Source organism: Eptesicus fuscus, chromosome 5, assembly GCF_027574615.1.
Source record: "Eptesicus fuscus isolate TK198812 chromosome 5, DD_ASM_mEF_20220401, whole genome shotgun sequence".
Classification (NCBI taxonomy): domain Eukaryota; kingdom Metazoa; phylum Chordata; class Mammalia; order Chiroptera; family Vespertilionidae; genus Eptesicus; species Eptesicus fuscus.
The window spans coordinates 59,979,095-59,997,055 of record NC_072477.1 but is presented as its reverse complement, the minus strand read 5'-3'; the positions used below and the strand labels follow the sequence as shown (position 1 = coordinate 59,997,055).

General features: G+C 37.3%; 1 protein-coding gene across 2 annotated transcripts in view; it reads right to left on the bottom strand.

Moving 5' to 3' along the window:
• Positions 1 to 17,694, bottom strand: part of MYEF2 (myelin expression factor 2) — a 36,458-nt gene extending 18,764 nt beyond the window's left edge. For both annotated transcript variants that reach the window (XM_054715537.1, XM_054715538.1), the window contains exons 1-9: positions 17,528 to 17,694; positions 11,648 to 11,856; positions 10,370 to 10,422; positions 9,148 to 9,155; positions 8,950 to 9,043; positions 4,048 to 4,239; positions 3,212 to 3,365; positions 2,636 to 2,685; positions 2,454 to 2,517 (exon numbers count right to left, since the gene is read on the bottom strand). In XM_054715537.1, coding sequence (XP_054571512.1) covers positions 2,454 to 2,517; positions 2,636 to 2,685; positions 3,212 to 3,365; positions 4,048 to 4,239; positions 8,950 to 9,043; positions 9,148 to 9,155; positions 10,370 to 10,422; positions 11,648 to 11,856; positions 17,528 to 17,694 — 991 coding nt within the window. The remainder of the gene's footprint in view (positions 1 to 2,453; positions 2,518 to 2,635; positions 2,686 to 3,211; positions 3,366 to 4,047; positions 4,240 to 8,949; positions 9,044 to 9,147; positions 9,156 to 10,369; positions 10,423 to 11,647; positions 11,857 to 17,527) is intronic.
• Between the last annotated feature and the right edge of the window lie 267 nt (positions 17,695 to 17,961).

Genomic DNA, 17,961 nt, shown 5'->3' with positions numbered 1-17,961 from the left:
GAGACTAAACCCAAAGAAATAGATAGAAGAAAATACTAAAGCTTCAAGAAGAAATTAAGATACAGAAAAAAATATTTACCTCTTTGAAAGCACTAATAAAAGTGACAAATCTCTGACCAAAAAAAAAAAAAGAGAGTGTCAGCCTGCGGACTGAAGGGTCCCAGGTTCAATTCCAGTGAAGGGCACATGCCTGGGTTGCAGGCTCGATCCCCAGTGGGGGACGTGCAGGAGGCAGCCGATCAATGATTCTCTCTCATCATTGATTTTCTATCTCTCTCTCCCTCTCCCTTCCTCTCTGAAATCAATAAAAATAAATTTATTTTAAAAAGAGAGAAATTGCAAACTTTTAAAACTTAAAAGATAGAACTATAGATATGGCAACATTTTGAAAGAGACAATTTTATGCCAATAAATCTTTAAATGGACAAAAATGGTAAAATTCTTAGAAAAATAGAAATAACCAAAAGTGGCTCAAGAAGCAATAGAAAATATGAACAGTCGTTAAAAATTTTCCCCAAAACAATACACCAAGACCAGACTGTTTTACTCGTAATTTCTAGCAAACACTTGAGCGATCATTCTATTAGAAAAAGAACACACTTAGTATTATTTCTAATAATAATACTTCCCAACTTAGTATTATTTCTAATAATAAAAATTAGAATAACTAAAAAACAGAAAAATATATAAAATGTGATATTAGCAGTTAAAATGAAGGAACTAGAGCTATACATATCAACATGTAAGTGAATCTAAAAGAAATGATGTTAAACTAAAAACTGTAAGTTGCAGAAAAATATATATGATGTCACACACACCAAATTTTAAATCCAGCAAAGTAATTCCATATAATATTTATGGATGTATAAATGTGTAGTCAAATTATTAAAACCTAAAAGATAAATACTATTCATAATAAGTTGTTTCCTCAAGGTATTACCTGGTGTGAGGTGAGCAAGGGAGTAGAGAAATCGCAACTTTATCTATAAAATTTTATTTTTAAAAAAAATCTAACACAAATATGATCTATGACAGATACTAGTACTTTGAGTAATTTTAAGTTTGTCTGAATATTTAAAATATTTCATTAAAAATTTTAATAACAACCAGAGAAGGTATAGTAAGACAGTTCAAGAGGTAGTATTAATTGAATGCTTATATTAACTGACAACTGTGTTAAGTGCTTTATATATATACTAGAGGCTTGATGCACGAAATTCATGCAAGGAGCTCTGCCCTCGCAGCCCCAGCTTCATCCAGAAGGACATCCAGAAGGTCGTTAGGCTGTCTGGTCTAATTAGCATATTACGCTTTTATTATTATAGATATGAGAGCCCCGGTGCACGAAATTCGTGCACAGGGCAGGGGGTCCCCTCAGCCCAGCCTGCACCCTCTCCAATCTGGGACCACTTGGGGGATGTCCAACTGCTGGTTTAGGCCCGATCCTGGGGATATCCCTCTCACAATCTGGGACCACTGGCTCCTAACTGCTCACCTGCCTGCCTGCCTGATCGCCCCTAAACCGCTTCCCCTGCTGGCCTGCTGCTCGGTTGTTTGGTCGTCCCTTACTAGCCCCCCTGCCAGCCTAGTCACCCCACGCAGCCTGTTCGGTCGTCCGTTTGGTTGTGATGGTTGCTTAGGCTTTTATTATTATAGATTAACTTATACAATACTAATGCCAATCCCATGAAGTAGGTACTATTATCATCTTCATTTTACAGATGCTGTATTGAGACACATGTTAAGTACAGTACATTGTGGTTTTATAATCCTTTGGAAAACATTTTGATAATACTGACCAATGAGTACACTTTGAGAACCTATAAATCTACTTCGGGATATTTATCTTAAGGAAATAACCAAAAACATACCAAAGATTTGTATACAAAAGTGCGTGAATTACTCTATTTAGGGAAAAAAGTTAGAACACCTAAATATACCTAACAGTGAAATAGTTATGGAGCATCCATATAATAGACTATTATATATCTTATAAAAAATATTTGGAAAGAATTTTCAACATGGAATAATATTTATACTTTATGTTAAACAAAAAACCCCACAAAATTATTATATGGTAATTCTCAACTATGTAAAAAAATATACATAGAAGGAAAGACTGGAAAAAAATATCAAACAATGTTATAATGGAGGTTGCTTGTGGGTGGTAAAATTACAAAGAGGTTTTTTTCCCCCTCATGTATATAAACTAACCAAATCTTTTAGTATATATTATTTTTACAATGAGGAAAAGCTACCAAAAAGAGGAAAAAATGGCAAATATTTATCTTCTCAGTCTTCTTATTCAATCATGCCAAACTATCTCCATAATTCTAAACAAACTCCAAACTTGGACAACTTGGAATATAGGCATGAAAAAAAAAAAATTCTGCTTAGCACATAATGAAATTGAAAAACAATAGTCTGTATTGTTTCTAATGGCTTTTACTTACGTGGTAATTGTGGTGTTTTACTGTCATGTGAACGATAGTCTTCATGAGGGACAGACTTGTCATCCTATTTGCAAAAACAATTATTATAAGGTTACTATATAATGAAAATGATCTGTAATGTAGAGGATAGCAGATAAAAGATTTGAAAGTTTGGAGAGATGAAGTGATATATAGGAACTCACCATTTTCACATGCATAGGTCTATCAAACAAAAACTGCCCATTGAACATAGCTGTTGGTTCAGTTAAGGAAATCCAGTTAAGACAACTATTAAAATTATACTTGAATACAAACACATTTTTAATAATCCTATTGAGTCAGACTATCTAATATTTTACTCATTTGTATTAGTCTCTTCCATATACTCAAAAACTTCAATTCTTTGTTTTATAGTTTGATTTTACATATAAAATGTAATCTTTCAATTCAACCATTGAAAAAAGAAAATTAACAAGTCTTCATTTAAAGCAACTGTATTAATTTACAATAGATTGCATAACTGTCAAGAGCATGTAATACATACAGTTAAGTGGCAGGAAGAAAAAGTAGGAAAAGGTTCATACCAGGCCTGTACAATATGGCTAATTCAAGTTTTAAGAGTGACTTTAGTTCTTGGACATAGAAAAGGTTTTGCGTACTGGAGACTAAAGTCTAACACATATTTCTAAACCAGGAAACCTTAAATTCCAGGACTCCCAAAAAATGGTATTAAGCTTCTTCAACCTTATTAAATAATCCTAAAGTGTAAATTAGGATACAAATTGCTTGAACTGCTTCAATTGCTTGTTCAAAAGTGACTGTGCCCATTCCTCTGCTCTTGCCATCTTTGTCTTCTTTAATATCTGCCCGCTTTACAGTTCCAGCTATGCTGAACACTTCCTTTAGCTTCTTCCAACCAACTTTGAAGTCAAGCTTAATATAAAATTATATAAAGTTACGTACCTAATAAACCCCTCCCCATTTATAAATAAGTTTTTTCTAAACTCTCAAAACTATAAAGAACTATAATTCTTGTTAAACAGTATATCAATAATATTCAAATAAAAAGATCTTAAGTTGTTTAAAATTAGGTAAGCTACATCTATGTTGTTCCTTATCCTTAATATTTTTAAATTCCAAAAATAGTCTCTCACCTACTCAATCCTGTTTTGTACATATGAAATTTGCACACCTATTTTTACTGAAAGAAATTCAGATTTTGGAAAGTATTGTTGATCACTGACTTTCAAAAGCTTAGAACAAATGACAAACCAACTACAACATGCACATTCAAAGACATCAAATATTAAAGCTGAAGAAATCCATTTACCAATATAAACAAAAGTCACATAAAATAAAAGAGTTGCTAAGTGTTTATAAATTCCACATTTCTCTTTTTTAAAATTCTAAACACTTGTATATACACTCTCTCTCTCTCTCTATATCTATATATATATATAATTAAATTAGGTTTCAGCTTACAATAATTATGTTTGGCTTACTTTAGTTAAAAATAAAATGTTCTATAAAGCTATAACCCATTCAACTAAATAAATAATCTCATAATTACAACTATATCTGAATGATAAAATTTTAGACTAAAGCTTAAACTTACATTAGCAACAAAAATTGTGGAACCAAGTCTACCAGCCTGCAAATTACTGATAACCTCAGGAGGAATGTTTGGATTATTCAGAATGGAAGGTGGTAAATTCATCAACCCCGATCCCATATCGGGTACATGTCCTCCTGGAAATGATCCTCCTGTTCGTTGCAATGCCCTACGAGCATTTTCTCCATCAGGATCCTATAACACACATTGAATGTTAAATACCACTAGATACATCAGAAACTCTACACAATTAAAACAACAACTTCAAATTCTACAGTAGCTATCCCATCTGGGTTAAATTACTGGCCCTCTTTAAAGAGTAAGCTTTTTTCTCATCCAGAAAATGCAGTCCCATAAAAACCTGTAGACAGATAAAAGATTACAGTCTCCAGGAATGTAAATTAAATACCTCTTTCCAATCACTAAAGTCACTTAAGAACTTGAAATTAGTTTAATTTTGCCCTTGTACTAGTGTAAAAATATAAGACACATACACATAACTCAAAGAGGAACAAAATACTTACTGTAATTCTTTTCTTTCCCAAATGCACTAATAGTGAATTGTTATCACTGGATGACCAATGCAAAGACAAGCTGAGACAAATTCAAAGCTTTACAATAGCAGAGCAGAGTGTTATAAAACCCAGGAATATTTGGGTAGAGGGGAATTACGATAATGTGCAAATTTCACTCCTGAACAAGCAAAATATAATTATCCACCTTCTAACCTCTTTCCCTCCTCAACATGATTATGATGTAAGATGGGGGAGGGGGAATAAAGAAAGGCTAAGTGTCTCAATGAAGAATGATAGTGAGCAATGGTTTTTTTACTTAATTAACTTTATAAGAGAAATATTCTACCTTTAAATCAAAGAAGTTTAAACATACTTCTCACTCATCTCACTAGATGAAATGCAAAAAATAAAAAGAAAACAAAAAAGCACCTAAACACAATAATACACTATTTCATCTGCAATACTAAATGATTATGATATATGTAAGCATCAACTCTACTCTGCTGGCCTGTCTGGGAATAGTAATAAAAAGAAAGTTTGGTGACTTTAATACATTCTCTAGATAATAAATTCTCTAGGAAGGCTGGGAGAATAGAAGGTGAAAAGTGAATGCAAGAATAAATGTATTCTGGCTTCCAATATATTGTTTCATCATGAAGAATAAAAAGAAATACAGAAGTAAAGAAATAAGTGTTTTTAGAGAATGCTATAAAATAATAAATGTTTCAGGTCTAAGGTTTCAAAATCTTGCACAAACACAAAATTTAAGATTTTGGTTACCTATAAAGGAGAACAAACACAGTAGACTAAATGCTTCATGAACTATTAAGATAGGTTGTTTGTTCTTAACATTAATAAAGTATATTACTAGGTTTTTATTTGTCTTTTATATACATAACATATATAAACATATATACATATATAAAACATATATACAATACAATTTATATAACACAAATTGTATATAACAGTTTTTATTCCTCATTTTCCTTTGGATGTCAGCATGCTAGTTATTGTCTGCTATTGCTAAAAAAAAAAAAAAAAACAACAAAGCCAATAGTAAGTTTATAACTGTTACAAACCCCCAGTGAATTACATGAAGTGAAATTCTAATACCTGTAAATGAATCCTAGAAATAAACTTTTCCTTAGACTCTCACTAGTAGTTCTCCGCACTGACCCAACACCCATTGGAAAATCAGTTATTCCCAGAAACAGGACCTTTAGTGATTTTAATCCAAAAAGTTAACTGAATAAAGAACAGCTCATCATTTACTCAGGCCAAACTATACCATTTATTCCTCTTAGAAAGTTTTAAAATGGAAGTATGCTTTATTGGCATGGATCACATAACTCTATTTTAGGGTCTCTGAAATATTATTGAGAATCTACAATTTGCTAAAACTTAAAAGAAGACAAACTATATGGACCTGGCCTTTAGCATCCAATAAACTTTGTTTCCAATTAAAAAGAAAAACACTAAGAATCTAGAATACTTGTCTTTGAAGAACAAGAAACACCATAAAACAGTAAATCATAATTCTCAAAATAATAATGACCCAGAAGAGTGGTTATGTCACCCTTATGGGAAATTATTTAGGATATCAACACATTTCTGGAACACTGGTCCTGGCTTACACATAAAAACCACTAAATAAATGGTTGACACAGACCATAACAGTCTAAACTCTCTCTACCATTCTCCACTTCCCAGTCAGAGAAAAAATTAACCAGGTTCAAACAGGATTAGAGGAATTCAGAAGCTAACTTGAATAAAGGGATTTGGGATACTTGTATATGTTGGTAGCATGTCCTTTCATTTTAAGCTATAGCAGGCACTGATTATCCATAGTTTTGCTTTCCTTGGCTTCAGTTACCCACAGTCAGCATAATCAGAAAATATTAAATGGAAAATTCAGAAATAAACAATTCATATGTTTTAAATGGTGTGCTGTCCTGAGTAGTGTGATGAAATCTTGTGCTGTCTCACACAATCCAGCCTAGGACATGAATCCGACCTTTGTCCAGCATCTTCCACACTATATACACTACCCACCCTTTAGTCACTTTGTAGCCACCTCAGTTATCAGATCACTATCATTGTATCACAGAATTTGTGTTCAAGTGACCCTTATCCTAATATATAAAAAGCCAGGGGCCGTCATGACTGAAACAATGGGACAGACGACCGAACACAGGCTGCGTGGGGCGACCGGGCCAGCAGGGGGGTTAGTGAGGGACGACCAAATGACTGAACAGCAGGCTGCGTGGGGCGACCAGGCCGAAGGGGGGGGAAGGGGGCCCGCAGTTGAGAGTGACCAGGCTGGCAGGGGGCAGTTGAGAGCTACCAGGCCGGCAGGGGGGGCAGTGAGTGGTGACCACCAGGCTGGCAGGGGGGCAGTGAGGGGCAACCAGGCTGGCTGAGGGGTGCAGTTTGGGGTGACCAGGCCAGCGGGGGGGGGGGGGGCAGTAAGGGGCGATGAGGCTGGTGTGGGGGGGCAGTTAGGGGTGACTAGGCCAGCGGGGGGCAGTTGGGGGCAATGAAGCCGGCCTAAACCGGCAGTTGGACATCCCCTGAGGGGTCCTGTATTGGAGAGGGTGAAGGCTGGGCTGAGGGGACCCCCCCCCCCGCATGCACAGATTTCGTGCACCAGGCCTCTAGTTTTACTTAATAATGGCCCTAAAGTGCAAGAGTAGTGAAGCTGGCAATTCAAATATGCCAAAGGGAAGTCGCACAGAGCTTCCTTTAAGTGAAAAGGTATGTATGGATTAAAAAAAAAAAAAGTATATTTAGGGTTCAGTATTATCCGTGGTTTCAGATATCCACCGGGGGGTCTTGGAATGTATCCCTTGTTGATAAGGAAGAACGGAACTACTGCATTATCAACTCATACTCAGAAATAAGAGAACAATGACCAGTAACATCCCCACCTTGGACAGGAATAACGACAATATTAATTATTATTACAGCTAATATTTATTATATAGTTACAATATTCTGAGCACTATGCTAACATTTATTAAATGTTTTATATATATACATATGTATATGTGTGTGTGTGTGTGTGTGTGTGTGTATATATATATATATATATATATATATATATATCAACTCTGATTCCTTATAACACTATCAATAGGTTTTAGTATTATTCCCATTTTAGAGATAAGAACATAAAGACATATAGAGGTTTACCATGTATCTCATTTAATTCTCATAAAACCCCTATTAGGTAAGTATTATCTGTAGTACTATTGTAATTACTAAGGTTTAGAGAATAAGTAACATGCCTACTCACATAGCTAAAAGGTGATAGAGCTGGGACTCAAATCACTATTATACTAGATTAAATTGTGACTGATAGTACTGCTCTATTACCAATGATTAACATCCGTGCTACTGGAAACTCTTCAGGGTCTCAAAGTTATATCCTCTATCCTTTTTTAATACAGACTTTAGCAAAGATATCCTATATAATAAAGAGGTAATATGCAAATTGACCAACACCCCAACACACAAGATGGCCACCCCCATGTGGACACAAGATGGCTGCCACACGATGGCCGGCAGGGAGGGCAGTTGTGGGCGATCAGGCCGGCAGGGAGGCAAGGTCGGGGTGATCAGGCCAGCAGGGGGGCAAGGAAGGGGCGATCAGGCCAGCAGGCAGAGGGGTTAGTGGCGATCAGGCAGGCAGGCAAAGGGGTTAGGGGTGATCGGGCAGGCAGGCAGGCAGGCAGGCGAGTGGTTAGGAGCCAGTCATCCCAGATTGCGACAGGGATGTCCCAGATTGGAGAGGGTGCAGGCCGGGCTGAGGAACCCCCTCCATGGACAAATTTTGTGCACCAGGACTCTAGTATCTACTATATTTCTCAAGTTAAGCAACACAATCTAAAAATTGAAAATGTATACATCAAAATAAAATCAGCACCTAAAGTGTCATCTTTAAATTTTTTTTAAAGAATAGTTTATTGATTTTTAGAGAAGGAGAGAGAGAAACATCAATGTGAAAGTGCAACATCAATCGACTGCCTCTTGCACACCCCCTACCAGGGGAATGAAGCCCGTAACCAGAGCATGTGCCCTTAACTGAGAATAAAACCGGCTACCTCCTGGTACACACGACAATGCCCAACCGAGCCACACTGGCCACAGTTTGGGTCCTGAAATTTATTTAAATCATGTACCTCTGCTTATAATAATTTGGAGCAAATCAAATATATAGGCTAACTGCTTGAAGTCAAATAGAAAATCATGTACAAGCAAAATTATCACTAATAGATAATGTTTTAATGAACATCTATGCTAAACAAAATGTACTCAGACAAAAATCCAAAGGAAATATGTCCTTATATTCAAATGTTTAAATTATTCCAAATATAAGAACTCTTACCTCTTTAATATTCAGGGGTCTTCCGCTAAGATCATATTTGTTCATGGTTTCTAGTGCTTTCTTTACAAATTCTTCATCTTTAAATTCAACCACACTTAATTGAGAAAAAATTGGGGGGAAATTTTTATGTACTAAGGTTATTTTTTTTTACAATCAGAAGTTTAAATTTGACTTAAGATACTTAAAAAAAATTCTTACCCACAACCCTATATCCAGGTAGATTTGTCAATATATGCAAAAGAGAAAAAGTTTTATCAGTAGACGAAATTAATGGTAGAGTCTAACATGTAAGTCATTAAAAGCAATCAGTTAATAGTCACTTTTTTCTTTTATACCTCCAGAACATAAAAGGCAGTGACCACAATTTTTCCATAATTTTAAATATGTCTATTTAAGATAGTAGGATCTAGCGTAATAAGCTTAGAGCACATTTTAGATGACTCTTCTTTACGTTTAAACTAATATAATGCAATTGCACAAATTCAATCAAAAGTAATTCAAACAAACAATTGAAGACTCCAATATACCTGTCCTTACATAGTTACAAATATTTTTAAAAGCTATATTGTACACCAATAGTTTTAAATGTATATTTTTCAATTTTATAAAAAATCAAAATAGGAATTAATCTCACTTTTAACAAAGTTCTCAAACTGGCTGCATATAATTTAACAGCATCCAGTCTCAAGAATGCAAAAAAAGGTCACCTATGTCAAAGAAACAAATTTGTAGTATCATTTTTTAAAATAATTCCGTCATTATTACTGTTCAAAGTGACAATGGATGTAATGACCAAGTTTTTTGTTTCATGCACCCAATTGTTTTTTGCTAATAAAATTAAATACTGTTAAGAGTTTTCCATTCTTCAGCATATTCTTTTCTTGCTGCTAAAAATCAAAATTGACTATCACCCAATCCCTTCTATGTCAATTTAAATCATCAATGTCATCAATACCAATTGGTCAGAGCACTGCCTCTTATGTAGTCCTGTAGGCTACCAAATTAGGTTTTTTCAATATAAATTCCAAACATACATTCTGAATCAGCACCTTTAAGTTATAGGCCTCTCATAGGACTTTTAGGAAATATTATCAATTCAGTGACTTTTAAAATATCCTTGAAGACAACAAAACACAACAAAAAAATCCTATATTAAAATCTATTGTCTAAGAAGAAGCATTACCTTAGAGCATTAAAAAAGTGAATGCCCTTTATGAACATTTACAAAACCCATCCCTTCCAGGCAGCTAGCTTGATTTGTATAAGTGTCAGACTTGCTAGTATAAAGCCTCAAATCTTGCATAATAAAGTAAAACAAAATGAAACTTAAGTTTCCAAAAAACTGGTACAAATATTATACAAAAAGTAAACTGCTGAGGAACTTTTAAACCTCAAGCAGATTACTGCCCACAGAACTTACCCTTGATTTTCCTTCCGCATCCTTAAAGAGCTCCACGTATGTAACCTCACCAACTACATAAGACATACAAAAGGAAGATACCAAGAAACAATACATTTAAACACCAGTATCTTGCTTTACTGCACACCTGTGCACAACTCTACAGAAAAGCACCTATTATTCACCAACAATCAAAACCAGACCAACATACCTCCTGTCAATGGCTCTGTAAATTTAACTAATTTTCAGAAATGTACATCATCCACATTCTCTAAAAAAGCTAACAACCGTATTAACCTAATTCATACTACAGATCATATTTTGGCCAGCATGATATAGTTGGTGAACAAATGCACATATACATACAAATGGTCCCTTCGCCTATCATATTAAAACATCAACATTAGCACTTTGCAAATAACTTTAGTCGCCTACACACAACAGCTGTTTTAAGGTGACTTCCTACCTGAATGTCTTCAATCATGTTTGCCATCAAACTAAATTTACAAGTCATGCTTCACAGCAAGCCACACACTTTCTAAATAAAGTCAATGAATAAAACCAATCAAATAGTTGTCACCTTACAACAGATACACCAATGCAATTTTTTTTTAGTTTATTAGAGGAGATCAGCCTCAAAGCCAAGTACATAGTTTGCAGGACTGTTGAAACTCGATTTTTCAAGAGATAACAAAACTAACTTTTACAAGATCAAGTATTAAAATTATTTTCCCCCAAAACCAACCATGTATATAAAATGTAGGTTTTCAGGTTTATTCTGAAAACAAAACTGCAACAGCAGTAACGCAATTTTTAAATTGAACTGCAGAGACAGCATCATCGCATTCATGACAATGCAAACAAAATGAATTCCACAGCCAGATTCCAGACTCCACCAAGATAATAACAAAGCAGCTTTTGGGAAAAAATTATCAGACCTTATTATTCATACTTTAACAGCTAAATGTATTACTTAACTAATGCAATGGCCCTTTAAAAATCTATAAAAACTTCAACTAAACAAAGCAATCACTTTAACAAAGTTCTTGGTGGCATGCATATGCTGGCTCACTACTATCCTGCTAAAATAACAAAAAGAAAAAAACTTTATTTATCCATACTACCTTGTAATGAAATTGTGTCAAGTGAAAGAAGAGGAAGTGATTAATTCATGTGTCAAGAAATAAACAAAAATCAATTATTCGAGTCTGTGTGGCTCAGAGGTATAAAAAAAAGTTTGCTTAGTTCCCTCCCCCTTCAATGTGATTATTCAACAGTGGGTTTATCACAGATGTTTACCTTTTTCTCTCATGAGATCTTTAATAGCTTGCCATTTCATGTCATATGGGATGTTGCTAATGAAAACTCTGTTACGATTTGGACCCTTCTTCTCTCCAGTGCCTGAATTCTTGTCTTTTGAATAAGGATGAAATCTATGGGCCTTCTTATTTCCTGTAGATTTTTCCTTTAATTCAGATTTCTCTTCTTTCACTGATTCATCATTCTCCCTATGAATTAAACACAAAACAAAATGGAAGTCTATATTAAACATTCAATATTTATCACTTCACTTCACAATACTATCCACTAAGTTAGATCTCAGCAAAGCAGCTGGAGAATCAGACTGCTGGCTTTGAAATTACCCTATGCCATCTCTCAAAGCAAGGATTTGGGCATATTACCAAAATTTTCATTTCACAATCCTTTTTTTCTATATTATATAGCTGCAGAATCAAAAAAATCACCCAGCTTTTCTCATCATAATGCATAATAAAATGTTATTAGAACTTAAGAGGGGGAAATGCCTGATTTTATTCCTACAGTATGTAAAACTGCCACCTTTAATGGAGAATTAACTTTCTGGGCCTTATTCAGAACTCTAAAAAATTATTTTTACAAAATGATACCTTAAAATTTTTCATCTCTTTAAAGGTTAACATTTGCCGAAACCGGTTTGGCTCAGTGGATAGAGCGTCGGCCTGCGGACTGAGGGTTCCCAGGTTCGATTCCGGTCAAGGGCATGTATGTGCCTTGGTTGCGGGCACATCCCCAGTGGGGGTGTGCAGGAGGCAGCTGATCGATGTTTCTCTCTCATCGATGTTTCTGACTCTCTATTCCTCTCCCTTCCTCTCTGTAAAAAAATCAATAAAATATATTTAAAAAATAATAATAAATAAATAAATAAATAAATAAATAAAGGTTAACATTTTCTTCCCAGAACTTTTCTCCTCCATTGATGAAAAATATAGTTAAAAAAACATAGGTATTATCTACATATCTGTACATGTATATACTCCCATATGACTCAAATTTTTTTCTATTTTCAGTTTAATCAACATAGAAAACTGATAAGTTATCCTAATATTTTCATGCTCAACACTTTCTGTGTTTTAACCTATAAACTAGGATTGGGCACATTATAGAATCATGTCATTTTTATTAGTATTATCTGTAATAGAGGGATGAAGTGTAGGAAGGGAGCAGTACTTAAATGCAACACCAACCAGAATTCTATAAAACTACCTTTTAATGAGGCCCTAACTGAAAAGTTATTTAATTTATAAAACTGTAATCACAAGTCAACTATGTGATGCTATCCATCAACCATTTTTGGATATAAGTATACACTTCAAGTAAATCCTATAGATAAAAATTTAAATATATATTTTTAAAATGCAGTTTACTTTTCAAAAGAAATCTTTTTTTTACAGAAATAACACTTATTTTAAATCACTAATTACACTAGTGAATTTAAAATTAACTAAAACTTAGATTTTAAAGCAATTTTTCATAAACATCTATATATATAAAAAGCCAGCAAACGGAACGCTGGAACGACCGGAACGTTGGGTTGCTATGACACCCACTGCAGGCAGCAAACTGGCCCAATTGGGGGGTGGGGCCGGCCGACCAACCTCCCATAGCCCTTCCCCCAGCAGCTGACCCCTGATCAGCCTCTTCCACCCACAGCCCCTCCCCACAGCCGGCCCTGCCTCCAATCAGCCCCCCCACCCCAATCTTGGGCGGGGCCCTCCAGCCAATTGCCTGCAGCCCCTCCTCCCAGCTGGCCCAGCTCCGATCCGCCCCAATTGGGGCTGGGCTACTGGACCCCGCCCGTGCAGGAATTTTTGCACTGGGCCTCTAGTATATTAATAAAAATCTCTGGGAATGGCATCCAGGAATCTACATTTTTTTAAACTTTCTGGATAATCCGATAACCAATCAGGTTTCATAATCCAGGGTCTAAATTATCTTCTAAGCCAAGCAATTGTGGAAACATATACATTGCAGTGCTCCACACACACTAGAATCTTGTTCCATGATATATAGAACTTTTCACACACCACTTTTCTGAGCAATAAAAAATACAGCCATACATATGATTTATAAAACTCTACAAAAACAAAAACTATCTGTGTTGTTGTCAGCAGCATCTAGCATTGGTGACTGCATATAACGTGCTCAATAAATGTTAATTCTTAAATGAGCGAACAGTCAAATGGTGCTGTTAGCTCTTAATTTTAGCAGAAAAACTGCTAAAATTGAGAGACATTAGAACCACATTTGCTTTGCCACTTTTTCAGACCTTGAAAGGGACACCTTCACTGTCAAACATCTTCCCTCATCAGAAATGGCACAGCTTGGAAAGGATCATCTCACCTGTCCAACTCTAGCAAACTACCAAAAATGGCAATTGCTCATCTATATGCATAATTAAGACTACCTATGGAAGGCAGATTAGTTTAGAGCCAAAGGCATGGTCTGATGAAGAAATTAAGCTACAATTACTCAATTTCTGAACTCTTTCTATGTCCTAAATACATTATGGAAGACATAGTAAAGACATATGTAAAATCTCTTAGGAAAACAATGCTATATAATATCAAAATACTGGCACTATATCCAGAAGTTCATGTAATAATTCCCAAACTATTCCTTTAGACCAGTGCTTCTCAACCTTTCTAATGCCGCGACCCTTTAATACAGTCCCTCATGTTGTGGTGACCCCCAACCATAAAATTATTTTCGTGGCTACTTCATAACTGTAATTTTGCTACTGTTAATGAATCGTAATGTAAATATCTGTGTTTTCTGATGGTCTTAGGCTCTACAGCAGCGGTTCTCTAGCAGGGCCGCCTAAGACCATCGGAAAACACAGATATTTACATTACGATTCATAACAGTAGCAAAGTTACAGTTATGAAGTAGCCACGAAAATAATTTTATGGTTGGGGGTCACCACAACATGAGGGACTGTATTATTAAAGGGCCGCGGCATGAGAAAGGTTGAGAACCACTGCTTTAGACAAACCTTCCTCTTAATGTACTTGAAATACTGACGGTGACTATTCTTTTTCTTTTTAATTTTCATTGAATTTATTGGGGTGATATTGGTTAATTAAGTTATACAGGTTTCAAGTGTACAATTCTGTAATACATCATCTGTATATTGTATTCACCATCCAAAGTAAGTCTCTTTCCATCACTATTTATCCCCCCTTTACCCTCTTCTACCTACCCCCAACCCCTCTCACTCTGGTAATCACCATACTGTTGTACAGACTATGACTATTTTAAGTCACAAAAATGTTATCTACTCTTACGATTGTATTATTCCTACCCAAATGATAACATAAATTTTTGAAAAAAAATCAATAATGAACATCAAACAAGAAAACATAGTTTTAATATGATTTTAAAAACATAAAGCTATAGCATGAGATCCAAAATTAAGCCCAGTTCCATTCTTTACTCATAATATGATTTTAAAAAATACTATTCTACTTCAACTATTTCACCCTTCTCCAATGCTTAATATTTTATAATAGTACCCTAATATAACTCTCAATTTCCACATACTTAATCAACCTTGAATAATGAGGAGTTACAACAATACTATTTTCCTCCTGATATTCACTTAAGAGAGCTAGGATACTATTTGGCACAAAGAAAAAGACGACTACACCTAGGAAAACGTCTTTAATTTCTTGTCAAAAGTTGTGAACATGCCCACTAAATCCTCTGTATATGAGTTTCAGGATCATAAAAGTTCACTTCTACATTTCTTAAATAAATATTTATTGGGTCTTTTTAATCATACCTTGGGGATAAAAGATGAGTAAGACAGAGTGGTCTCCATCCTGTGACTATGGATTAACCTCAGCAAAAGTCATTTCAGTCTTGATAACAAGAGGCACTGTGTTCAATTCTAAGCAATATATATTTTAAGATATTTGGTAATTTTTATCATCTCTATGAATTCTTATCATTAAAAATATATGGAAATCAACTGAAGTTTATGCATTGAGTGTTAACTACTCCTGTTAGTTCATAGGGTCCAAAAAATGGTTGTTAGATTGCTAGTTATTCAGTGTGAGTAGGTCACCCATGCTGGACCATTATATATTTTTATGGAATAGAGTAGATGGTACAAGAAACCCCAGAAAGTAAACTGACCTCTTCACTCAACTTCTTGGAAAAGAATATAGCAGAGGAATGAATAATAAGCAATATGAAAAGGATCTGCATTTGGATTTACTAGTAACATTTCTTCACCTTGCATTTTCTTTTTCCAATTAGAAGTTAAAGAGATTCTTTTTCCACCTCTCTCCTCTCCTGACTAACTAAACCACAGTGAGACTTTAAAAGGGATTAGAGACTTTTGGAATCTGATGGAAGTTTAGATACCAGCTTTACCTGTTGTGGAAACATATACACCCAAGGGCTCCACACACACTAGAATCTTGCTCCATGGTATATAAAACTTTTCATATCCAAGGAAAGTAGGACTTCTCTCTGTAATCCAAGGCTATCCTTTTTGTTCAAGAGAAAAGGGTGGCAAGACCCATGTTTAGATGTTTTTAGAAAGCACATTTTAAGCGTATCATTTCACTGGTTTTCATTCATATTTATGATGCCAAATCCCTGAAAGCCCACATTTTGGTAGGCATGCAAGGAAGAGCTTCAGTCACTTTTGGTTCCTCAGTTACCAAGGTGCACCCACACTCCTTCGCTTACACCTTCACCTCTGTTCTGGCTAAAGGTACTGCCTTAGCCTATTCAAGCCAAATTGAGAGCAAGAGTGCCCTAACCAACCTCATGTGCCATCAACCCTTAAACAGACTGGTCCCGATTTACGACACTGGTTTAAACATTCTTATACAAAACAGAAGAAAGCACATGCCCCTGGTCTATTGTAATATGAGCATTATGTTCACTGCTTTCTACTCTGAAGAATAACTGAGAGAAGGAAAACAATGTTTTCACTAAAAAAACAACATACTTTTAACTTCAGGTTTAAAGAGTTGGGCATACACAAATAAATGCCCGACTTCACATACCCCCTTATAACAAGAACAAAGGGGGGGTGGTGGTAATAACATTTCCTTATAGTCACTAGAAATTATGATGCATTCGCATCAACTACATTCTTTATAGGCTCTAGTGACAGGTGCGATCTTAAAAGTAGTGGATTTCCTCCAATTAAGAAAATATTGCTATACCATTTTACCAAATTATGAACCTGCCATCACACACAGTTTAAAAAAAAAAAAAAAAATAGCCTGCAGGGGCTGACACACATTTGAGGAGCGGGAAGGGCGAGCAAAGCACATGTTTTCCCCCTTTCAAAGCACCTCTTCCAGTTCTAGGGGAACACAATGGATTCGGTCGAACAGCGCATGATTCAACCTCCTCTGGGTACCTATCCGTTCAGCAATCAGTCTTTGCTTTGGAAAAACAACGGGACAACTGAATGCCTAAAGCTCAGCACGAGGCCCGCAGGTCGGGGAGATCCCGCCGAAGCGCGTCCCCGGGCCGGGAGGACATGTCGATGATGTCATCCCTAGATACTCCCTAGTGATGAACACTAACTGCGGGCCTTTAAAAGCCGGCCGTTTCCCAGGCACCGAGGCGGCCGCAGAGCTCCGCTCACAGGCCCCCCGGCCGGAGTCAGGGGAGACGGGGGAGCCGTGACCGCCGGCTGCCAGTGGGAAGGGCCCCGGGCCCCCGGGCCCCCGCACCCCGCGCGCCGGGCCGAGGCGGGCGGCCGGGCCTGGGAGCGGCCCGGCTGCACCTGCTCCTCCGGGGCCGCTCCCCGCGAGACCCAGCCCGGCCGGCCCCGGCCCCAGGCCGACCTGCGCCCCCACCTCGCCCCGTCCCCCGAGGAAAAGACAATACATTTTAACGCCGTTGGCGCTGCTGCTGCCGCTGCTGAGCTGAGGCTGCTTCTCCGTCTCCGGCGGGTGCGGTTCTCGCCGCGGCTCCGCGGGCGGCTCCGCGGGCTGCTGCTGCGGGCTGTCGCGGCCGGCGGCGCCGGGCACCTCGGCCTTGTCCGCGTCCGCCATCCCGCCGCCGCTGCTCCGCCGGCGCTGCGAGGCTCCGAGCGTGACAATGGCGGCGGCCGGGGGCGCGGTAACGGATCCCGATTTGAAAAGGCCCCGAGCGCCCAGTTGCCCGGATCTCGCGAGAACCAGTCGGGGCCCGGCAATGGGGAGGTTGGGTGGGGGTGGGGGGTGGGAGTGCGGTGGGGGAAGGGCAGGGTTGCAGTGGCCGGTGGGGGAAGGGCGGGGATGCGGTGGCCGGGGGGCCCGCCCTCGCGGCCGCCGGCCCTG